Below are 22,232 nucleotides of genomic sequence, written 5' to 3'. Positions count from 1 at the left end.
ATGGCTCTCAGAGGAGTACAAGCTCTTTCACTTAAATGGTCACAGAACATTATGAGCAGGTTGTACTTTCAATAAGAGGTGGGAACCAGTCTTTGGTATCCAAAATTCCAGGCTGAGGGGTCTATTTTGTCTCCTAGAACTCATAGGGAACAACTAAAGCTTATTGAGGAGGGGAATGACATTTTGGACTTAAAAAAACTGGCAGTTGTAGGCAGGATGGACAAGTGGTGGGAGACTAGAGGCAAGGAGATCAATTAGGAGGCCGTGATAACAGCCAAGGTAAGAAGGGATGAGGACCTGAACTATAGTGGTACCTGAGGGGAGAAGCCATTGCAGGTGCTTTGCAAACCGTACGTCATAGTTTAAAGCATGTCATTGTCTATTTCTCCCACATTTGTTCCCCCACTTGTACCTGATCTTGAAGCAGGGCTCCCCCGAAGGCCCAGATACATGCAAAGACAAAGTAGATCTCATAGGCTTCCCTCGGGCTTTCTGGAGGCACATTTTCAGGGGTCAGCAAACAATCCAAAAGAGAGCAAAGAGTCTAAAAGAAAATTCAAAAAAGAAAGAAAGAGCTGACATGAGTTTTAGGCTTAGAATTGTAAGAGGATATTTAGAAAAAATGTAAGCAACGTGTCGTGTGGCCGAGGAACTTGTCATGTCGAAAGAGAGTCTGGAGAGTCTAAATCATGCCCAAGCCAAAGGATCATGGAGAGTTACCTGGCTAACGTGAGTAGAACACTTTGGGGGGGGGGGCTTTAAGGTTTGCAAATTATATGCATTGTCTCCTTTGATCTTCAAAACTACCCTTTGAGATGGGAGCTGTCATTATACTCATTTTACAAACAGTAGTGAGTGGGCACAGAGGATGGAATGTTGGACCTGGTATCAGGAAACCACGAGTTCAAATCCAGTCTTATACACTTGCTAGCTGTATGACCCTGAGCAAGTCACTTAAGCTGTGTGCCTCAGTTTCCTCATCTACAAATGGAATTAATAACAACACCTACTTCCCAAGGTGGTCATGAGGATAAAATGGGATAACATTTGTCCAGTACTTTATGAACTTTAAGGTGTCACATGTAGGCTAGATATGGTGGTAACTACAACATACAGTAATGGGTTGAAGTCTGCATTGCTACTCACCCACTGTGGGAAGTTGGTCAAGGCACTTTCTGGGCTTCTATTTTTAAAAAACTAAATCCACGATTTCATGAGTATAGGACTTTCCTGCTAAGGACTACCCCACCCACCCCAAGTTTCCACCAAAGCAGACTGCTTGCTCCATTGTGTCCAGCTCTTCATGACTCCATTTGGCATTTTCTTGGCAGAGATACTGGAGTGGTTTGCCATTTCCTTCTCCAGCTCACTTTACAGATGAGGAAACTGACACAAAGAGGATTAAGTGACTTGCCCAAGGTCACACAGCTAGGAAGTGTCTGAGGCTGGATTATAACTCAGGAAAATGATTCTTAAAGACTCCAGGCCCAGTGCTCTGTGCACCATGGTGCCACCTATCTGCCCCCAATGTACCAATGCAGACTAGTACATATACCCAAAGTCTTAGAGAGTTACTCAGAGCACTAAGATGGTAAATAACTTGCTTAGACTCCCTAAGATCATGACATAAATACTGCTTTAGGGCTTGACGGAGCTTATTCAAGAAACTGAGTCTAAGAAAAGCTGAGTGACTTGCTGAGGTGCACAAGGATATTAAGCGACAGAAGTGAGACAACATCAACCACAGTCAGGCCACAAACCCTCTTCATACCCACCATGGGCATCACTGATAAAACAAGGTTTCTATCTCACCTATATTATGAGGAAGCTGGAAGAGCCACTCTATAAGATTTGTCCAGTTCTAGAGCCGGGACTCTCCAGGGCATTCCAGACATTTTTCAACATACAGAGACTTCCCAAGAGGTCCACCTGAAAGCCTCATTATCTGCTTTGAATTGAATACTCTGAGTAGGGTTTTACAGAAAGGTCAGAGGATCACCTGTCTCCAGTTAGAAAGAACCTTAGATGTCAGTCAAAATCTCTCATTTTACAGCTGAGAAAAATGAGGCCCAGAGACAGGCTAGCCTAGCAAACACTGGAATCTCCATTTGAACCTATATCCTGATTTCAGTTCCAACACTATCCATTAATCATTTGTCTATTGAGACTGAAAGAGCTTCCAAAGCATATGTAAGGTCACAAACTGAGAGGCAGAAGGGACCTTCGGAGTCTCTTAGAGGTCAACTGTTGTTGTCCGTCCATCATTCTTGAGCAGGACTAAAACATCAGGAAGATGATCCCATGACTTGTTAGTGAATTGGATTTAAGTGAGGGAGGGCAGTGCAAAGTCATCAGCCTCATTTTCTCCTCCATAACCGTCTGTCCAGCGTTAAGATATAGATCAGGATGACTGGAGATGGCCCCCAGAGTTCATCTAGTCCTGAGATGTCACACAAGCCACCTCTATAACACTCCCATGAACTGAACCAAATTAAAATATAATTGGGAAATATTTAACAAAATAAATAAAAATATAATAAAACATAATGTTAGCATGTGGTTTTTATATCATATTTTGTTTTGCTAAATATTTCCCAATTATGTGCAAAAATGTTTAAAGGTCATTCAAAAATTTTTGAATTCCAAATTCCCTTTCTCCCTCTGGCCCATGCCTCCTTGAGAAGACAAGTGATTTGATTCCAATTATACATGTGGTCATACAAAATATATTTCCATATCAGCTATGTTGCAAAGGAAAACTCAAGACAAAAAATAAAACAAGAAAAAGAAAGAAAAAAGGTAAGTTTCAATCTGTATTCAGACTACGTCAGTTCTTTCTCTGGAGATGGACAGCACTTTTTATCATGGGTTCTTTGGAATTTTCTTGGATCATCATCTTGATCAGAGCAGTTAAGTCTTTCACAGTTGATCATCCTTAAAATGTTACTATCACTGCGTACGTTGTTCTCCTAGCTGTGCTCACTTCACTTTGCATCAGTTCAAATAAGTCTTCCCAGGTTATTTAGAAACCCTCCTGCTTATCATCTCTAACAGCACAACAGTATTTCATCACAATCGCATACCATAACTTGTTTACTCATTCCCCAATTGTTGAGTATCCTCTTGATTTCCAATTTTTTGCTACCACAAAGAGCTGTTAAAATATTTTTGTATATATAAGTCCTTCACCCTTTTATTTGAGCTCTTTAGGATATAGACCTCCTAGCGATATTGCTGGGTCAAAGGCCATGTACAGTTTTATAACCCTATGTGTGTAGTTTCAAATTGGTCTCCAGAACTGTTGGACTAGTTTACAACTCCACCAACAGTGCAGTCGTGTCCAAATTTTTCACACCTCCTCCAACATTTGTCATTTTCCTTTTCTTTTATGTTAGCCAATCTGATTCCTGTGAGGTGGTGTCTCAGAGTGGTTTTAATTTCCTTTCATCAATAGTGATTGAGAGTATTTTGTGTGATTACTGATAACTTTGATTTCATCTTCTGAAAACTGCTTGTCCCTAACTTTTGACCATTTATCAACTGGAGAATGGCTCTTACTTTTATAAATTTGTCTCAGTTCCCCAAGTATTTGATAAATGAGGCCATTATCAAAGAAACTTGTGTAAAATTGTCTCCATGTTTCCTGTTTTCCTTTTAATTTTGGCTGCATTTTTTGGTTTCTAAAAAAGATTTTCAATTTCATATAATTAAAATTACCTATTTTACTCTCTTTGTTTGGTCATAAACTCCTACCTTATCCATAATTTAGTTATGATATTACCCTTTACATCTAAATCATGTGTCCATTTTGATCTTACCTTGGTGTAGGTTCGGAGATGTTGTTCTATGTCTAGTTGCTACCATACTGTTTTTCAATTTTCCCAGCAATTTATGTCAAATGATGAGTTCAAAAACTTGGATCTTTGGTTTTATCAAAAATTAAATTACTATGGTTATTCACTAATGTGCCCTACATGCTTACTCTGTCTCACTGAACCATGACTATTTCTTAGCTAGTACTGGATGATTTTGATGATTACCACACTGTAATATAGTCTGAAATCTGGAAGTATTATGCCTTCCTTCATATTTTTTCATCAATTCCCTTGAAATTCTTCTCTTTTTGTTCTTCCAAATGAAGAACATTTTTTTAGCTCTATAAAAATGCTTTGGCAGTTCGATATGACACCGAACAAACAAATTAATTTAGGTAGAGTTATCTTTTTTATTATATTGATTCAGCCTGCCCTTGAGCAATTAATAGTTGCCCAGTAGTTTAGATCTGTCTTTATTTGTGTGAAGTGTTTTGTAATTGTGTTCATAAAATCCCTGCGTGAGCCTTGGTAGGTATACTCCCAAGCAAGTTAGATTGCCCGCAGTTATTTTAAATGGCATTTTCCTTTTGGAATAAAAAGTATTTCCATAACATGGTATAATAAAGAAGACTGTTGCACATGAAGCTGAAAATCTATTATGTACAACTTGTTATTCCTTTGAAATGTATATAATAAAGCAATCACATAAATATATTTTCTTCCCTTCCTCTCCCCCAACAGATGACTACCATTAGAGACAAATACATAGGATTCTTTAAGTACACCATAATATCACCTGCAAACAGTGACAGTTTTGTTTACCTGCTGACCATTTTTATTCCTTCAACTTCTTTCCCTTATTGCTAACATTTCCAGTACAGTATTGAATAATATTGCTAACGGATATCCTTGCTTCACAGGTAAAGGTGTAACCACCTTTGAGTTTATCTCCATGATAGAAAATGTTTGTTCTTGGTTTTAGATACACTATGTATCATTTTAAGAAAGGTTCCATTGATTTCTATGCTTTCTAGTGTTTTTAATAGGAGTGGGTGTTGTATTTTGTCAAAGGTTTTTCCTATATCTGTTGCTATAATCATTTTTGTGGGTTTTTTTTACTGATATGGTCAATTACGCTAATAGTTTCCCTAATATTGAACCACCCTTTCATTCCGGGTCATAGCATAGGATGTTTGTGATATATTGTTATAATCTCGTTAGTATTTTATTTAAAATTTTTGCATCAATAGTCATTAAGGAAATTGGTCTATTGTCTTTTTTTTGTCTTTGCTTTCTCTTGTCTAGGTATAAAAACTATTTTTTTGCATTGTTAAAAGAACTTGATAGGACTCCTTTATCAATTTTTCAAATACTTTATATATTATTGAGATTAATTATTTCTTAAATGTTTGTTAGAATTCATTTGTAAATCTATCTGATCCAGGGGATTTTTCTTCCCTTAGGTAGCTCATTTATGACATGTTCTAAAATAAGGTTAAATATTTTTCCTCTTCTATTAATCCAGTCAGTTTATATAGTTTTTTATAAATATTCATCCATTTCACTTAGATAGTTTCACTGGCATATAATTAGGCAAAATAACCTCATTAATTACTTTAATTTCATCTTCACTGGAAAAGAATTCATGTCTTCCATTTTGGATAATGGCAATTTGGTTTTCTTCTTTTTTAAAAATCAAATTAACCACTGGTTTATCTATTTTATTGGTTCCCCCTCCCAATAAAACAAGCTCTGGGTTTTATTTATTAGTTCAATGTTTTTATACTTTCAGATTTATTAATCCCCCCTTTTATTTCCAGGATTTTCATTTTGGTGTTTAATTGGGGATTTAAAGTTTCTTCCAGTTTTTTTTCTAATTGCATGCCCAATTCATTGATCTGCTTTTTGTTTCTTCATTAATGTACTAGTTTAGCAATATAAAATTTCCCCTAAGTACTGCTTTGGCTGCAACTCACACATTTTTGAAGGTCATTTTATTGCTCTTATTCTCCTTAATGAAATGATTGTTATTATGACTTTTTCCTTGAGCCACTCATTCTTTAGGATTATTTGGTTTCTCATTGATTTTTTTTTAATCTATGCTTTCATGGTCCTTTATTCAATGTAATTTTTTATTGCATTTTGGTCTGAAAAGGGAGTGTTCAGTTTTCCTGCATTTGGTTGTGAGGATTTTGTGCACAGTAGTGGTTAATTTTTGTAATGGTGCTATGTGCAGCTGAGAAAAAGGTATACTCCTTTCCACTCCCATTCAGTTTCCTCCAGAGGTCTATCATATCTGATCTTTCTAAGATTCAATTCATCTCCTTGACTTCTTGCTTATTTATTTTGTGGCTAGATTTAGCTCTGAGGGGAGAAAATTGAGTTCCCTCACTAGTATAGTTTTATTGTCTATTTCCTCCTATAATTCATTTAACTTTTCCTTTAAAAGTTTGGATGCTATTATATTTGGTGTCAGTGTTTTATAATGATATTATTTCATTGTCTATAGTGCCTTTTAGCAAGATGCGCATTACCAGATTCTCTCTTTTAAATAGGTCTATTTTTGCTTTTGTTATGTCAGAGATCATGAATGCTACCTTTGTGTTGTTGATTTTTTTTTTTTACTTCAGCTGAAGTGTAATAAATTCTTCTTCAGTGCCTTATTTTAACTGTGTGTCTCCTTGTTTTGAGCCTGTTTTCCATAAACATTATTGGATCCTTGTTTCTAATCCATTCTTTTTCCATGTTATGGGCAAATTCATGCCATTTAGTTATGATTACTCCCTGTCCATCTCCCTTCCTCCTATTTTCTTCCATTTATGATTCTCTTTCACTTTTTATCTTGTGTCTCCTCTTAAGCCTTTTTTTCTTCTAACCACTGCCCTCTTTTATCTGCCCTACCTTTTATGATCTTCTCTTTTCTTTTTTCCCCCCTCCTTTCTTTTATCCCCTTCCCCTCCTACTTCCCTGTCGGGTAAGATAGATTCCTATTACCAATTGATATTTTCCCTCTTTGAACCAATTTAGATGTTAGTGAGGTTCAAGTGTTTCCTGCCTGCTCACCATTTCCCCCTCCAATTTAAAAATTTCTTCCTTGTGCAACCTCTTTTATGCAGGATAATTTTTCCCATTTTTCCTGTTCCTTTTCCCTTCTCCCAGGACATCCATCTTTCTCATCTATGCATTTTTACATCATTCTAACATCACTGATTCATTCACTTACCTTCTTTTTATGCAGAATCCTTCTAAATGCCCCGATAATGATAAAAGTCCTCACAAGTTACTTGTATTCTTTTTATGCTTCCCTTTAGTCTCATATTTGAAAGATAAATTTTCTATTAAGGTATCTTTTTTCATCAGGAATGCTTGAAATTCCTCTATTTCATTAAATATCCTTTTCTTTCTCCTTGAAGGATTATACTCTGTTTTGCTGGGTATGTTTTCCTTGGTTGTAATCTCAGCTCATTTGTCTTGTAGTACATCATATGCCAAACTTTCTGAATCTTTAATGTGGTAGCTTCTAAGACTTGTGTGATCCTGACTCCATGACATTTGAATGATTTTTTTCTGCTGTTTGAAGTATTTTCTCTTTGACCTGGGAGCTCTGGACTTAGGCTATAATATTCATTGGAATTTTCATTTTGAGATCTCTTTCAGGTAGAGATCAGTGGATTCTTAAAATTTCCATTTTACTTTCTGTTTCCTGGATATTGGGATAAATTTCCTTTATGATTTCTTGAAATGTGATGACTAGGCTCTTTCTTTGATCATGGCTTTCAGGTATTCCAATAATTCTTAAAATATGTCTACTCAATGTGTTTTCTAGGTTAATTATTTTTTCAATGAGACATTTCACATTTTTTCCTATTCTTTCATTCTCTTGAGTTTCTTTTATCATTGCTTGATGTTTCATGAAGTCATTAGCTTTCAGTTGCCCAATTCTGATTTTTAAGGAATTATTTTCTTCAGTGAATTTTTGTACCCTTTTCCATATGGTCAATTCTGCTTTTTAAGGAGTTGTTTTCTTTTGTATTTTTTGTGTGTCTCTCTTACTAAGCTGTTAATTGTCTTTTATAATTTTCTTCCTTTGCTTTCATTGCTTTTCCTAATTTTTCTTTTACCACTTTTATTTGATTTTGAAAATCAATTTCTAGTTTTTTATAGGAATTTTTATTGGGCTTGTGTCCAGCTCTCACTTTTCCTTTTTGGCTTTTCTTGCAGTTGCATTGTCTTTCTTGTGAATTTGTGTTTTATTCTTCCTGTCAGTATAGTTGTTTTTATGGTCAGCTTATTCTTGTTGATGTTTGCCCATCCCACTCTCCAACTCCCACCCCCTACGATTTTTCTTGATTTGGAACTTTATGTTCAATTTGGGCTCTGTATCCAGTGTGGGTAGGGAAAAGTACTGGCTTAAACTTCAGGCATTTTTCACCCTCTTATTTTCAGAGCTAGTTCTGGAGGTTTGAAAGTTTTTGGTGCTTCCAAGGTAGAATGATTTAGGATAAGGTGTGGTCACTGGTCTCCTGGTCTGTGCTCTGGTCTTTATCCAGGAAGGGTCTCTAATCCCTTGGAATTGTAATCAATACTGCTCCTCAGGATCCCTGATCACTTGTGACCAAAAGTAATACTTCCTCTCACAGCTTCCACTTCCTCTTGACTGAAAGTGTTCCCCTTTGCCCTTTGATCTAGAAGGTATACCAGGGGTGGGGAAACTGTGGCCTCTAGATCCTCAAGTGCAGCCCTTTGACTGAACCCAAACTTCTGTGAAAGTCAAAGGGCCACACTTGAGGACCTAGAGAGCCACATGTGGCCTTGACGCCATAGGTTCCCCACCCCTGATATAGACAGTAGATGTGTCAAGCAGTATCTGGTCCTTTATACAACATTACCACAGGACATAGTCCTAGATGTAGTCTCCTATAATCTTTGTGACCAGTTGCCAGGTCCTCTTATTGTCTCTGACTTGAGAGTTCCCAAAGCTGCTATTTCTACCACCATGACCAAGCCTTACCACCGTTGTTTCAGCCTCCACCCCCATGTCACACGTCTCTCTTCCTGCACTAAGCTGTCTTGTGCTTGTCTGATCTTTTGTTGGTTCTGCTAGTCTAGAACTCAATCTGAGTCATTGTTTGAAAGTTATTTGGAGTGGCATGTTGTAAGAGCACCTGAGTGTTCTCCTCCAACATCTTGGCTCCACCTCCAGAAGTATAGTATGTGGTTTCTAAGTCAATATGAGCCTGTAGGGATCCTTAAGTACAACTCTATATGGAAAAAAGGACAAGGGATGTGACAGATGGGAAACAGTGTGAGACTTGTAGTCTGTAAAGCCTTGGGTTCAAAGCTCAGAGCTCCAGGTTATCAGCTGTATGACCTTGAGCAAGCCACTGAACTTTGAGCCTTGGTTTCCCCATCTATGAAATGTGAAAAATATCTGAAGTACCTACTTCATAGGGCTATTAAGAGGGGTATCCATTGTAATCTTTGTTTACACATATTGTTATGTATTGTTATTAACATTATAATAAATCATATGCTTGCAAAACAAGCTTGGGAGGGAAGTCAGAAGGGAAGCATATGTTTTATGAAGGTCATTCTTTTTTCTACAAACTCTTCTTTAAAAATTATAATGATGATGATGATGGCGATTTCTATAGTGCTTTAAAGTTTGCAAAGCTCTCTACATTTGTTGGCTCATGTGATTTCTTTACAACTGCCCCCAGGGAAGGCACCAGACTCTGAAGTGGGGGAATGGTGGAAACTCACTGAAATTCTCCGGAGCTCAGAAAGCACTAACTTGCTTCTAAATCCAGAAGAAATGTAAAGTCAGAATCATCTTCCTTCCCACTGACCTATTTTCACACTCTTCTTGAATGAAAAAGTTAACACCAGAAAAAAATCACACGAGATACCAAGTCAACCTGAGAAAGGATGTTATCCTGCTTTTAACAAGTATGAAACCAGAGAAAGACTAATTAGATCAGCCCCATAATTAATGCATTATGAATAAATTCAGACCTGAATTCAATGTTAAATTATACCTTGAATAACAACTACTGAAGGCTGCTGTTGGTTTAATTGGTGTGTGAAGTAGCCCAAAGCTCTGAGTTGGGGGTTATGGCTTTTTATTTTTATATTTTTGGCTTGTATGAAATCATTTTCAATTGAACTTCATTGTAATTCAGGCAATCTCACTTACTGGACAGTAACAATAGACTCAGGTCATGTTGACTAAATTGTGATTTCCAAGCCAAAAATAATACTTTTCCACTACTCACTGTATGATGGCTAAAATTTTACTATTTGAGTTTCATTTCTTTAACTTCAAACATTTATTCTCTTTCTCCCTCCTCCTTTCCTCCTCCTCTTGGTACCTTCCTTCTGAGATCTTGTGACACTGTATCTATCTTGTGTGTGTATTTTATCCATGTTGTTCCCCATTAGAATGTAAGTTTGAAGGCAGGGACAGTATTTTTGTCTTTTGTTGTATCCCCAGCATTTGTCCTAGTGCCTGGCACCTAGTAATGTTTAACAAATGCTTGTTGACTGACATGTTTATCCTTAGTCCAGTGCAAATGCTTCTAGATGATATACATACATACATACATACATACATACATACATACATACATACTAGGTAACATTTGTGGCTCCATGTGAGGCGTTGACTTTTTTGTCTTTTACAAACTCAGAAATGACCTTTGAAGTCATCTCTCTGACACCTTTCTGAGCAGGATCTTGTTTAGGGTCCCTTGAATAATAAGAACTGGATAGGATTTGAACCCAGATGCTTGACCTTTATGCTTAGTACCCTCTCCCCAACATCGCCCTGCTTGCTGGGGAGTGAGAGGGCAACTGGGTACTTCTGAGTCACTCACAAGCTGCCTTAGTGAAGACTTGGTCATACTTCACCCAACAACCAGCTGTGCCATCTTTGGGAAGTTTTGTTTCCCTCGGCTATAAAACCAGGGCATCACCTGCAGGGGTGGGGAATCTGTGGCCTTCTAGATCTTCGAGTGCGGTCTTTTGACTGAATCCAAGTTGTACAAAGCAAATCCTTTAATGAAGGGGATTCGTTCTGTGAAGTCTGGGTTCCATCAAGGGCCCTAGATCATCTTTATAGTTTCTTTTAACTCTAAGATTCTCAAGATTCTCATTCTAATGTGAATTCTAATGTGATCAGGAATTGGAGAGACCAAACAGCACAGTGGAAGCAGCCCACTGGAGCAAGAAGGATGCTACCCTCAGAGTCAGAAAAAGGCTGAGTTCAACTCCTGTCTGGAGACACTTAGCCAGCTATATGAGCAACTACCTAAGATTGTTCAGCCTCAGTTTCCTTCTATATAAAATGAAGATAATAACACCTAATAATGGATTTACTCCTACCTCTCTGGACCTAGCAGCCTTCTCACCCTGTATATGCCTCCTCCCCTGTGACTCCCTCCTTCTCTCCTGATACCTCCAGTCCCTCTGTTCCTGATTCTCCAGAACTTTACTCCTTGCCCTTCAGCTTTTACATAGGCCCCCTTGCATGGGTTGCCTTTCCCCCTTAGCATGGAAGGGTCCTTGGGGTCAGGGGCCATGTCTCTTCTTGCTGGAATTTCTAACCACAGTCCTTGGCCTGCCCATAGTAAATACTATGAATGCTCTGTCTGCCTAGTGGTCTGTCAGTCTGTAGCCTCTGTCTCACAAGGATGCCATATTATTAAATGAGGTCATATACATTAAGCATAATGGGAAAGTCAAGTATTATTAGTCTCCCTTTTCTTGGAAAAGTAATTTTCCAATGTTTTCTACCAACCTTCAGTTAAATTAGAAAGCGAGCAGTTCAGAAAGAGGGCATTCTCTGTCAGAGTCAGAGGCTGAGACTAAGCCAGGGAAAGGCTGGGAAAACCAATGCTGGAGAGAGAGAGAGGCTGGTAGTCTGGACAGGAGGGAGATTTCTTTTTCACCATTATCATAGGAAGACACAAACCTGAACCAGGCTGTTCTCTGGGATCAAAGTGACTGTCTTAAAACTCGTTCTCAGTTTATCCAAGCAAGGGGGAACATATTTATCAAAAAGGATTGTCAGATTGGCCTTTTCAGACTGATGGCTTCTCTTCTCAATCCAGCTAGCCACATACCTGGAAGAGAGAAGAGGAAGGAGATTTGATGGGATTCTGAATCTGTGAAGTTGGGTTTTACAAAGCAGGCATCTTGGTACAAACATTTTAGACATCCTACCAGTAGTGTTATGTCCCCTCCTCAATCTGTAAATTCCCCCCAAGCCCCTAACTTGGAATGTTCGCACTTCTCTCTCTCCTACTTTCCTTCCCTGTCTTCTCCTTTCTCACATATACACATTTTTAGGTAGATACACACATACATACGTAGAAAGATATTTAGATAAATAATCAGTATCACAGTCACACTTTACAAGACAGAAGAAAAAAAGAGAAAGCAGTTCCACCAAGGTAATGAAGGTGTTCAACGTGTTGGACACGGCATTTGGTGCTCCTCATCCCTAATCTCCCACCTCTGAATAGAAGGGAGGGAGGTGCCATTTTGTGCTAACTCCCAGAACCTCAGATAATATTCAGTCCAACTCTTACATGAGTAACCACTCCCAGTACTGCATCCCCAACAATCTCTCATGTTGCCTCTGCTAAACGGCCTCAAAGAAAAGCCCCTTGTACTGTAGGCCAGCTTTCCTGACCTCAAGTCCAAGAAGAGTCTGCTTCTATGTCCACTGCTCCCAGTACTGCCCTCCAGGGCCAAACAAAGAAGGTCTAACCCATTTTCCACATGACATCTCTTCAAAGACAATTACCATGGCTCTCCCACATCCCCACTTTCACCCTGCTCTTCTTTCATTAAAGGTTCCCACTTCACTGAGCCTATCGTCCTATGGCATAACTCAAGACCCCTTGCCAGGCTAGCTGCCACTCTCTGGATGCCCTCCAGTTCATCAGCACCGGGGCCTAGCCAGTGGGGTACCAAGGGTCCAACACTTGCTCATTCCTTGAAGTCAAGTTTCTCTTAAAACGTCCCAAGCTTCCATTAGCTTTCTCAGTTACTATACCGTGTTGTTGACTCATGGGGAGCTGGCAGTTCACCAAAATCCTCAGTTTTTTTCTTACAAGAATTATGATCTAAGCACACTTCTCTCATTGTATCTCCTATTCCTTAGGAAGTTTTGTTTTGCTTTTTTTATGTAATGTTGTACAGGATCATGGACTATAGCTGAGAGGGACCCTAGAGGTCAGTTGAACTCAAATGAAGCCCCCAAATCACTAGCTCGGAGTCACACAGAGCAGGATTCCACTTGGATCCTCTGCCTCCATATACACACCTTATCTATGGCACCTCTTTCATCTCCCAAAATGCTCAAACTCTTTTCTAAAAATGTGCCAAGTTTATGGAAATAATTCAGGATTGCCCTTGAAGCGTTCTGACCCTAGTTATTTTGAGATCTGAAATGAGGTTCGTAATATACCGATATAACTCCTTACAATGATCCTGTGATTACCAATGTTTTTCAAGATATACAACCCAGAGTATGCTTACCAAAAGGCATAGAGACAAAGTTGCCTACTCATCATTCTCCATACAGAACCCTCCATTTCCTGCCCATGAGCCTTTGTTCCAGGCTGTGCCTTCTGCCTGGAATGCTTTCCTTCCTCAAATTTGTCTTTCAGAATCCCTCATCCTCCTTAAGGTGCAGCTGAAGTGCCAAACTACCTAAGGCCTTTCCCAACTTTCCTAGCTGAAGTTCCCCTTCCCCATTAATATTTTATAGACACTTTAACTCATCAATCAACAAGCATTTATTAAGTACCTCATTTGGCTCAAGCACTAGTGATATGAAAAACAAAGCAATCCCTAACCTCGAGGACCTTCTGTTTGAATAAGGGAAACACACACACGTGTGTGTGTGTGTGTGTGTGTGCACGCACACGTGCTTGTGCTATTTCCACTTCGTAGAATGTAAGCTTGAGGGCAGGGCCTGTTTCTCTCTTTATATCATTTGGGTCTGCACACAGTAGGCATTTGCTGAATTTTGCTCCACTTTAAAATGATAGAATGAATTGAATTAAAAGCAAAAGGAAAAATGTTTCCTTAGGAAAGGCAAGTCCTCTAGGGAAGGGTTACACGAGCAGGGAGACGCGGCATCTTCTCTCTGTTGTGGGCTATGGTGACAGAAACGTGTGAAGGCTTCAGGAAGAATCATGCCCATCCTCATGGGGAGATAGCACCCACCGTCTTCCATCCCTCTTGAAAAGAGGCCAGTTATGATTGACCTCTGTTCCGTCCTTGTGAAGGCACACCTGTGCTGCGGTGGAGAAGGGGTGCACCGGGCTTCACCCAGCTGCAGGAGGGGCAGCCAGAACCTCTGAGGATCTTCCTCTTGCCATGACAAGGCTGTGCTCACATTTAAGCATTACTCCGGCTCTGCTTTGAGGCCTTTACAAAAAGGCCTACACTGAAATCCTTGTGCGGCTCCTCCCTCAGACAAAAGAACCCCAGATGTTCACTCTGGGAATCCTGGGCCGCATCATGCTCATCACCAAAGCTGGCAGATCTGGGTCACCCTGCTGCAGAGGAACATAGCCAACTGAGTTTGGTCTATAATCCCAGGGCATGCTGCCACGTGTCCAATCCCACTGATCTCGTGGGGTCCTTTGCATCTCAAGCTTTCTCATTACCCCAGGTGGCAAATTCTCTGTCAGTCACAGCAATCCACACACAGATGATAAAATCAGGAGGAATTGTGAACCAAAGAGCAGGGTAGCTACTGCCAATTTGTGTATTCTAAGGGAAAAGACAGAGAACTTCATTCCCCAGCTGGAAGATACAGAAGAGGAAGGGTGGTGGGGCTCAGTGGGAGGTGGCAGTGATGTCAGGCTTGGCAGGGACAAGAGGAAGTCCCAAAGATTTCCAAAAGAAAATTAAAAGGAAGAAAGATAGCTTGGCATGACACTGGGTAGGAGTTCTCAAGCTTCATCCCCCCCAACAGGCTCCGGGGATCTCAAGATTCCAAGGACACCCTTGTCTCTGCTCTCAGACATCTGTCGGATCAGCCCCATCTCAGGTTAATGGCCCTTTCACCAATATCTGAGGCTACATTGCTACCATTTCCCTTTTGCATATTTTCTCTGGTACATTGGTTCCAACCAATCTTCCCCCTACATCCCCTGTCTACTACTTTCTCTAGCCCTCATAGGATCATAGGAGCATAGATTTACAACTAGGAGGGGCCTTAGAGACCACTGAACACAACCGCCTCATTCTATAGATAGGGAAACTGAGGCAGAGCGGTTAAGTCACTTGCTCAGGGTCATCCAGCCAGTATGTGCCAATACAGAGGCTGATGGGTAGCTTAGGAGGTCTTGGCTCAGAGGCTGACTCTTTATCTACCATTCCAGTCATACACATATCCACAGGTTACCAGAGGGCATTTGCCCAGATAACCTGCCACCCGCCTTCACCTGCTCCAGTGCACAAGTTGTGCTGCCCCTTTCTGCCCAGAATCCTGGATTCTTCAAGTCATTCTTGCTCCTACTCCTGACTGTCCTGAGGCAGGACTCAAAGGACATCTCCTTACCACCCTTCATCACAGAAGTACCTGTGGTGTTCAAAGCCCTGCACAGCCTGGCCTCCTCCTACCTCAACAGGCTTTTGTTCTTGTTTGTTATTCAGTCATTTCAGTTGCGTATGATTCTTCTTGACCCCATTTGGGGTTTTCTTGGCCAAGAAGCTGGAGGGGTTTTCCATTTCTTTCATCTGGCTCATTTTACAGATGAGGAAACTGAGGCAAACAAGGTGAAGTGACTTGTCCAGGGTCACACAGTTGGTGTCTGAGGCTGAATTTGAACTTACGAAGAAGAGTCTTCCTGACTACAGGCCTGGCACTCTGTGTACTATGCATAGCACCCCCTGGATGCCTATGATGCAGCGACACTAGCCTCCTGGTTGTTCCTCACACAAGACACACCATCTCCCAACTTGGGACTTTTTCCTGCTGTTCCTCCTTCCTGGGACACTCTCCCTGCTCCTCTCTGCCTCCTGGGCTCCCTACCTTCCCTCCAGCACTGGTTCGTACAAGAAACCTTTCCTGATCTCCCTTCCATCCCCCACAGGCTGGTCCTCCAGAGTTGTCAATGTGACAGCTCCTTTGTTAGACTGGGAGCATGTTGAGACCAGGGGCTGTTTTTTGCCTTTCTTGATTTAGCACAATACCTAGCACATGTAGGTGCTTAATAAATGCTCTGTGACTGGCTGATGACCTCCTTTTCCATCACAAGAGCTGGGTTCAGGACATAATGGGGAGGACCCCGTTTTAGAGTTTGAAGACCTTGGTGCAAGACTTGCTTATGCTCTAAAGTTCCTGAATAGCGAGGTCACTAGATCAGCCAATTAACAGACATCAGTCAAGCACTACTTTGTGCCCACTACTGAGAAGATGGAGGTAAATCACTTAACAGAGACTATAAGGTCTGACCAGTCAGCGCCGCGGTCCTTAGGTTGCCGTGGACAGCCAGGACACGTGGCCAAAACACTACCTGCCAATGCCCCCGAGGCTCTGTCTCTTCACATATCCCATGAAGGCTTTCCCTGTCATACCCAGAGAAGTAATACTCACGGATTCCAGCCCAAGTCTTGTGGGTTCACATACAGAATCCCAGCTCTGGACACGGTCGCAGGCGTTGCAGTCTGTAAGTGGCTGATCTCAAACAGGAGCCTCATGTGAGGGGTGAGGGCCACCCGCTCATTACTGGCCAGCGTCAGGACCTGGATGAAAAAGGCCACAGTCAGAAACTAGGCATAGACCAATGCCTGACACGGTACACAAGAATAATGTTCAGATGGGTACATGATCTGGGTATAAAGATTGATACTATAATCAAATTAATGGAGCAAGGAATAGTGCATGTATCAGATTTATGGAGACGGCAAGAATTTTTGAGAAAGAAAACATTATAAAGTGCAAAATGGATAATTTTGATTACATTAAATTGAAATGTTTTTGTATAACCAAACCCAATGCAACCAAGATTAGGAGGGGAATTTTTGCAACTAGTGTCTGTGATAAAGGCCTCATTTCTAAAATATACGGAGAACTGAGTCAAACGTACAAGAATACAAGTCATTCCCCAATTGATAAATTGTCAAAGGATATGAACAGGCAGTTTTCAGAGGAAAAAAATTAAAGCTATCTATAGTCATCTGAAAAAATGCTCTAAATCACTGTACTACTATTAATTAGATTATGTCTATGTGACTTGAGAAGCTTTAGCATTTAAGGTATAGTGCTATAGACCAGTTAATAGCTGGAGTTCCTTCATTCTTATGGGGACAAAGGTACTTCCTTCATTCTTCCCATGAATAAACAGTTACACATTTTCCATGAGACCTATAGCCCAGAGGCAGAACTAAAGCAATATTCACCTGTTGACACTGGCAAGGTGTAAGGGTGGGAATGATGCTCAGGCTCCCCATGTGGGGGAAGGAGGAACACCCTGGCACCTCTAGAGGATTCTATTCAACTGCGGCTGCCAGTGGTAGCACTCACCATGCCCTTGGGCATGGGATGGGGTTCTACAAAGGAAGTAGTGGGCCAGGACTAGGAGGGGAATAGGCAGTGGAGGAAGGAGGCAGGTAGAATAGGCTGCCATCAGGGACATGGTAGGCTCAGGAGGAAATGCCAACAGGAAGGTGCTCTCAGCTACCTTCGAATGACCCAACCTGGAACAAAGACCAAAAGGCCCTGCTCTGGTTCTGGTTTTCTAATGCCATGATGCTGTCTTGGGGAAAATATAGCCCCCACAGTCGTTTCAGACTATTTTCTTTGTTATGAGGGAGAGTATGGATGTTGAGAGCAGCAGAGAAGGGTGCTATATTGGGGCATCACTGGTGTGAAAAAGCAGAAAGCACTGATGGACCTTTTTAAAGAGAGACAGTATATAATATATATGGGTATACATACATATATGTGTGTCAATATGTAGTATATGTGCGTATGAACATATAATATGTTAAATAGATATAAAATAAAGTTTACACAAACTTAAAAGACAGAGAAAGAGACAGACAGACAGAGAGAGAGAGAGAGATCTTTAGCTTTCATTCATACTACTCAGCATTACATGGGTTGTGAAAGGTTTACTAATCAGGCACAAACATGGATTGAGAAGTGGCCCCAACGTACCTTGAGTCATAAGGGAGCTCCAGCAGAAAAATCCAGGGTCAAAGACAATGAAGCAAAACTGAACTAAAGTGTTTCTTGAACAGAGAGGAGACTCAAGCAAAAGCAAAAATCAACCACTAAGAGCAGCTCACCTTGTTATCATCCATCACTGTATTGAGTGACTCAATCCACATTGGATCAATGTCTCCATCCAGAACTATCCATTTGGGCCCATCATGCAGAAGATTGGCTTGCTCTCTCAGGAGTGATGAAAAGAGTCCTATCAACAAAGACTGTTTAAAATTCTAGTGGATTTCTAAATTCATTAAAATGACACAAAATAATAATGACCAAGCTTGATCCCAAAGAACTGATTGAAAGAGGTACCTCTCCCTGCTACTTTGTGGAAGTGGGGGATGTAGGGATGTGGAATACTGCATATAATATCAAATGTTTTCTTTCCAGTCATCTTTGCTGATTTTCCCCCATCCCTGGATCACTCTTTCTCCCCCTACTCATCTCCCCCCCTTCCCACCTTCCTCCTAGCTAAAATCCCATATTCTGCAGATGTCTGTGCTGGTCTTCCTTAATCCAGGAGCCTTCTAAGATTCCCTCCCCATTAGCCTGTTTATATCTTGTTTGTAGGTAGTAGTTTGCCAGCTGTCTTTCCTATTAGATAAATTATATTTACCTAGATTATTTCTTCCATATCCTCATTAAGGGAAAATAATTCAGTGACAGAGTCACATTGGGCTATTTGGTCAAGAACATTGTCAAATTGAGAAGTGTTCCAGGCATATGTTTATATAAGTATATTTACATAGGATAAATATCTTTATATTAAAAAGAGAATATGTATTTCTCACTCGATTTTTTTAAAGGAAAGGAGAGAGAGGAAAAGAGGAAAATACTTCTTCACTACTTTGTGACCCAAAACGCTACTGTGAGGTTTCAAGATAGTAGCAACTTGGGGTCCTTGAAGGCCATGCTAGCAAAGTGGCCAGTCCTACCCTGCTGGAAAGCTTGGAAGACTGTCCCAGCAACAGACTGGCTCTGCTTCTCCAGGAGCAGGTCAGCTAATTACAGAGAGAGGCTCATTCCTTTTAGGCTGGCCACTGGATAATTAATTCTTTGGCCACAACAATCCATGAAACAGTGAAAAATACAAAATGGCCTCCATCCTGGGTGGCCCTGTTTTTGCCTCTGTGGTGGAAAAAAAGTAACTGAGAAGTACAAAGTTTTTAGCCCATCTTTAAACTTTAACTCAGCTGTTAATACTCAACAGTGAGAGCCTTGCCCCATGACCAAGTAGTAGACTTTCTATTGGAGGAATTAAATTGTATCAATCTTGGCTTTTCACTGTCATCAAAACCAGAAGACAGAAGAGTGTTTCAGCTCAATAGAGAGAGAGTTCACAGGTTCTCTTTGGAGAGGTAGGTGACTAAAGAAATTGGTGCAGATGGAATTGAAGACAACATTGGTCCTGGATAGGGTGTGTTAATCTACTCCTCTATGTCTTCACTCACCATCCCATAAACTTCCCTGGTCATCACTCCCATATATGCAGTGTCATCCCCATTTGTATGTAAACTCTTTGAGGTCAAGGCTTATCTTTGTTTCTATATTTATCATCTCCACATTCTTGGCACACAGTAAGGGTTTGGTAAATGCTTTTCTCATTCATTCATTCCATAGGATTAAAGAAGACACCAATTCCAATCCCCTTCATCTGGAAATTTTCCTTCAAGTTGAAGTTTTCCAGTTTTCACTCAATCAGTCTTGATTTTTTTTCCTCCCATCCTGCCTTACCCCTCTCAAAATGATGTGTTTATTTAGTTGGGTCCAGACAAGTAGCCAGATCACTGCTTAAAAGTGTTTAAAAGTGGTACATAGGAGAATCAGCTGCACCCCAAAATCTTGTGTGACCATGGGAAAATTTCTTTGGGCTTATAAATCATCCTCTTAGAAAATTCTAAAATCCCAGGAGTCTGTGAGTTTATGACATGACTTGTTGGCTCTGTATGTAATTCTCAGAGAAGAGTTTGGAACACAGGAATATTACTAGAACAAGAGTGTTGGTCCCAAAGGGACAACTATGAAGTGGAATAATCTTCTAGAGAGAAAAGTTTGGGCCTATTGGGGATTCTGTTAATCTTCCTTGTTATATCTTGTGATCAAGAAGAGGTAAGGCCTGAGATAATGACAGATGAAAGGGAGGGGGGAGAGAAGATGGAGACCGCCAAAGAAGGAAATTCAGTAGGCTCTCTCTATCCCCTTAGAGCTCAGGCTTATCTGCTGGTCTCTGGGGAGATGGAGTATGACATCTGTAAAATCCCATGGATATCAACGAAATGCACTAAATTTATTTTATCCTCATTTAATTCAATCTAATAACCCCTATCAAGTGTCTACTATGTGCCAGGTATGGGATATTCAAAGTCCAAAAGAAAAAATCTTCCCAGTCTTCAAGAATTCTCCATTATATTGGTGGAATACATCATGTAAATAAGCCTGCATGTACATGACAATCTGATGGGGATGACAGTCCCGATAACTGTATGGATGGGAAGTGGAATCAGGGAAGGCTTCCCCTGGGAGGTGGAACCTCTGCTAAACTTGGAATAAACTCAAGATTCTCAATCATAAAGATAAGGAGGGAGTACAATCCAACTTTGGGGAACAGTGTGTTCAGAGAAAAGGAAGGGAGATGCTCCCAGTATAGAGGATAGGTTGGAAATGGGAGGGACTGGGACATGAGAAAGGACGTAGGACTTGCCATCTTTCCATTCTCGAGTGGCATGATGGATGAAGCCAAAGAGCTCGTCAGTTGTTACAGCCTTGGGGTTTAAGTCGTTCCAAACAGGTTTCTGTTTCATGTTAACATAGGTTTGATTCAGCGTCCTCAAAATCTGGAGAGAAAAGGCAAAAGAGTCAAGGTTATTAATTTTTCATGTATATTCCAAAAAGGAGTCACTTGTATCCGTTTTTCAAAGTTTGAGTTTCACAGAATGTAGGATCATGGGATAACCAATTTAGAGCTAGAAGGAACCTTAGAAGTCACTGGCAGTACTCCCCTTATTTTACAGGTGAGGAAACTCAACATGTTTGTTCATCTAGAAGAAGATATTCAAAGCCAGGTCTTCCTGATTCCAAGTCCAGTGCTCTACTCATTACCCCAGACAACTTCTCCCCAAATACAACATTCTGCACTTTTAGCCACACACCTCTCTACAATTTCATTTTCTGTTCTCCACGACAAGTAGGTCATTGCATTTAACTCAAGGTCAGCCCCCTTCGAGTGTCATTATTTTTACAGGATTATGATGTAGATCGTTCTCTTGGCCCTGCTATCTTCTCCTCACTCAAGGCAATTTAACAACTGTTGTTCACTCGTTTTTCAGTCCTGTCTGACTCGTGGTGATCCCATTTGGGGTTTTCTTAGAGATCCTGGAGTGGTTGGCCATCTCCTTCTCCAGCTCATTTTACTGATGAGGAAACTGAGGCAAACAGGGGCAAATGACTTGCCCAGGGTCACACAGCTAGTAAGTGTCTGAGGACAAATTTGAGCTCATGAAGGTGAATCTGTCTGCTAAGCCCAGCATTCTATGCACTACTAACAATGAATAGTGCCAAGTTTTCTTAAATTGTTTACTTTGTTATCCATAATATACCATACTGTATATTCACTTTTGAAAGCAGAAAAAAAAATCATCTTTGCATGATTATCATAAAAACATCGGTGCCCCACACAATTTCTACCCTCCTTGGGGCCAAGTAAGAGGCAAATGATCTGGTGAGTAGTCCCATAAGCCAAGGAAGTGGCACCATATCAGATAGTAAGGTCAAGAGAAAAGCGCTAGATATCAGGACTACAGACAATGTCAGGAAACCATCCCTCTTCTTAGATGCTTCTTCCATCTTGGTCCCTTCCTAGTGATCAAACAATCCTAGATTTAAAATTGCCAAGGAGCTCGGATCACTAATTAACCTTTAGCATCCCTTCTTCATCTAAATCCATGATTCTCTGTTCATCTAGTACAACCCTTGCCTTTGCAAAACAATACACTAAATGTTATTAAATGCCCACTATGAGATTTTATATGCCTTGACTTATAAGTGAGGGTACTGAAGGACCCAGAAGAGACTAGTGCGGGCAGGGGCAGGATCTGAACCCAGCACCTATGGCTTTAAATACCAATTTTTTTTCCACTATAGTGTGTTCCCTCTTGTGTGGAGAACAGAAATTGAGA

At 40.6% G+C, this 22,232-nt stretch overlaps 1 protein-coding gene across 10 annotated transcripts in view; it reads right to left on the bottom strand.

Annotated features, from left to right (window-relative positions):
* Nucleotides 1-22,232, bottom strand: part of DNAH11 (dynein axonemal heavy chain 11) — a 302,015-nt gene that overhangs the window by 138,661 nt on the left and 141,122 nt on the right. For all 10 annotated transcript variants that reach the window (XR_011976511.1, XM_072650882.1, XM_072650884.1 and 7 more), the window contains 5 exons: nt 20,759-20,891; nt 18,135-18,262; nt 16,438-16,586; nt 11,788-11,938; nt 413-544 (listed from right to left, as the gene is read on the bottom strand). Coding sequence is in view for 9 of the 10 variants with exons in the window: in XM_072650882.1 (XP_072506983.1) it covers nt 413-544; nt 11,788-11,938; nt 16,438-16,586; nt 18,135-18,262; nt 20,759-20,891 (693 nt within the window). In the remaining variant the exon portion in view is untranslated. The remainder of the gene's footprint in view (nt 1-412; nt 545-11,787; nt 11,939-16,437; nt 16,587-18,134; nt 18,263-20,758; nt 20,892-22,232) is intronic.

The sequence above is a fragment of the Notamacropus eugenii genome, chromosome 3 (genome assembly GCF_028372415.1).
Source record: "Notamacropus eugenii isolate mMacEug1 chromosome 3, mMacEug1.pri_v2, whole genome shotgun sequence".
In the NCBI taxonomy this organism is placed as follows: Eukaryota; Metazoa; Chordata; class Mammalia; order Diprotodontia; family Macropodidae; genus Notamacropus; species Notamacropus eugenii.
This window is presented reverse-complemented; position numbering and strand designations above follow the sequence as displayed.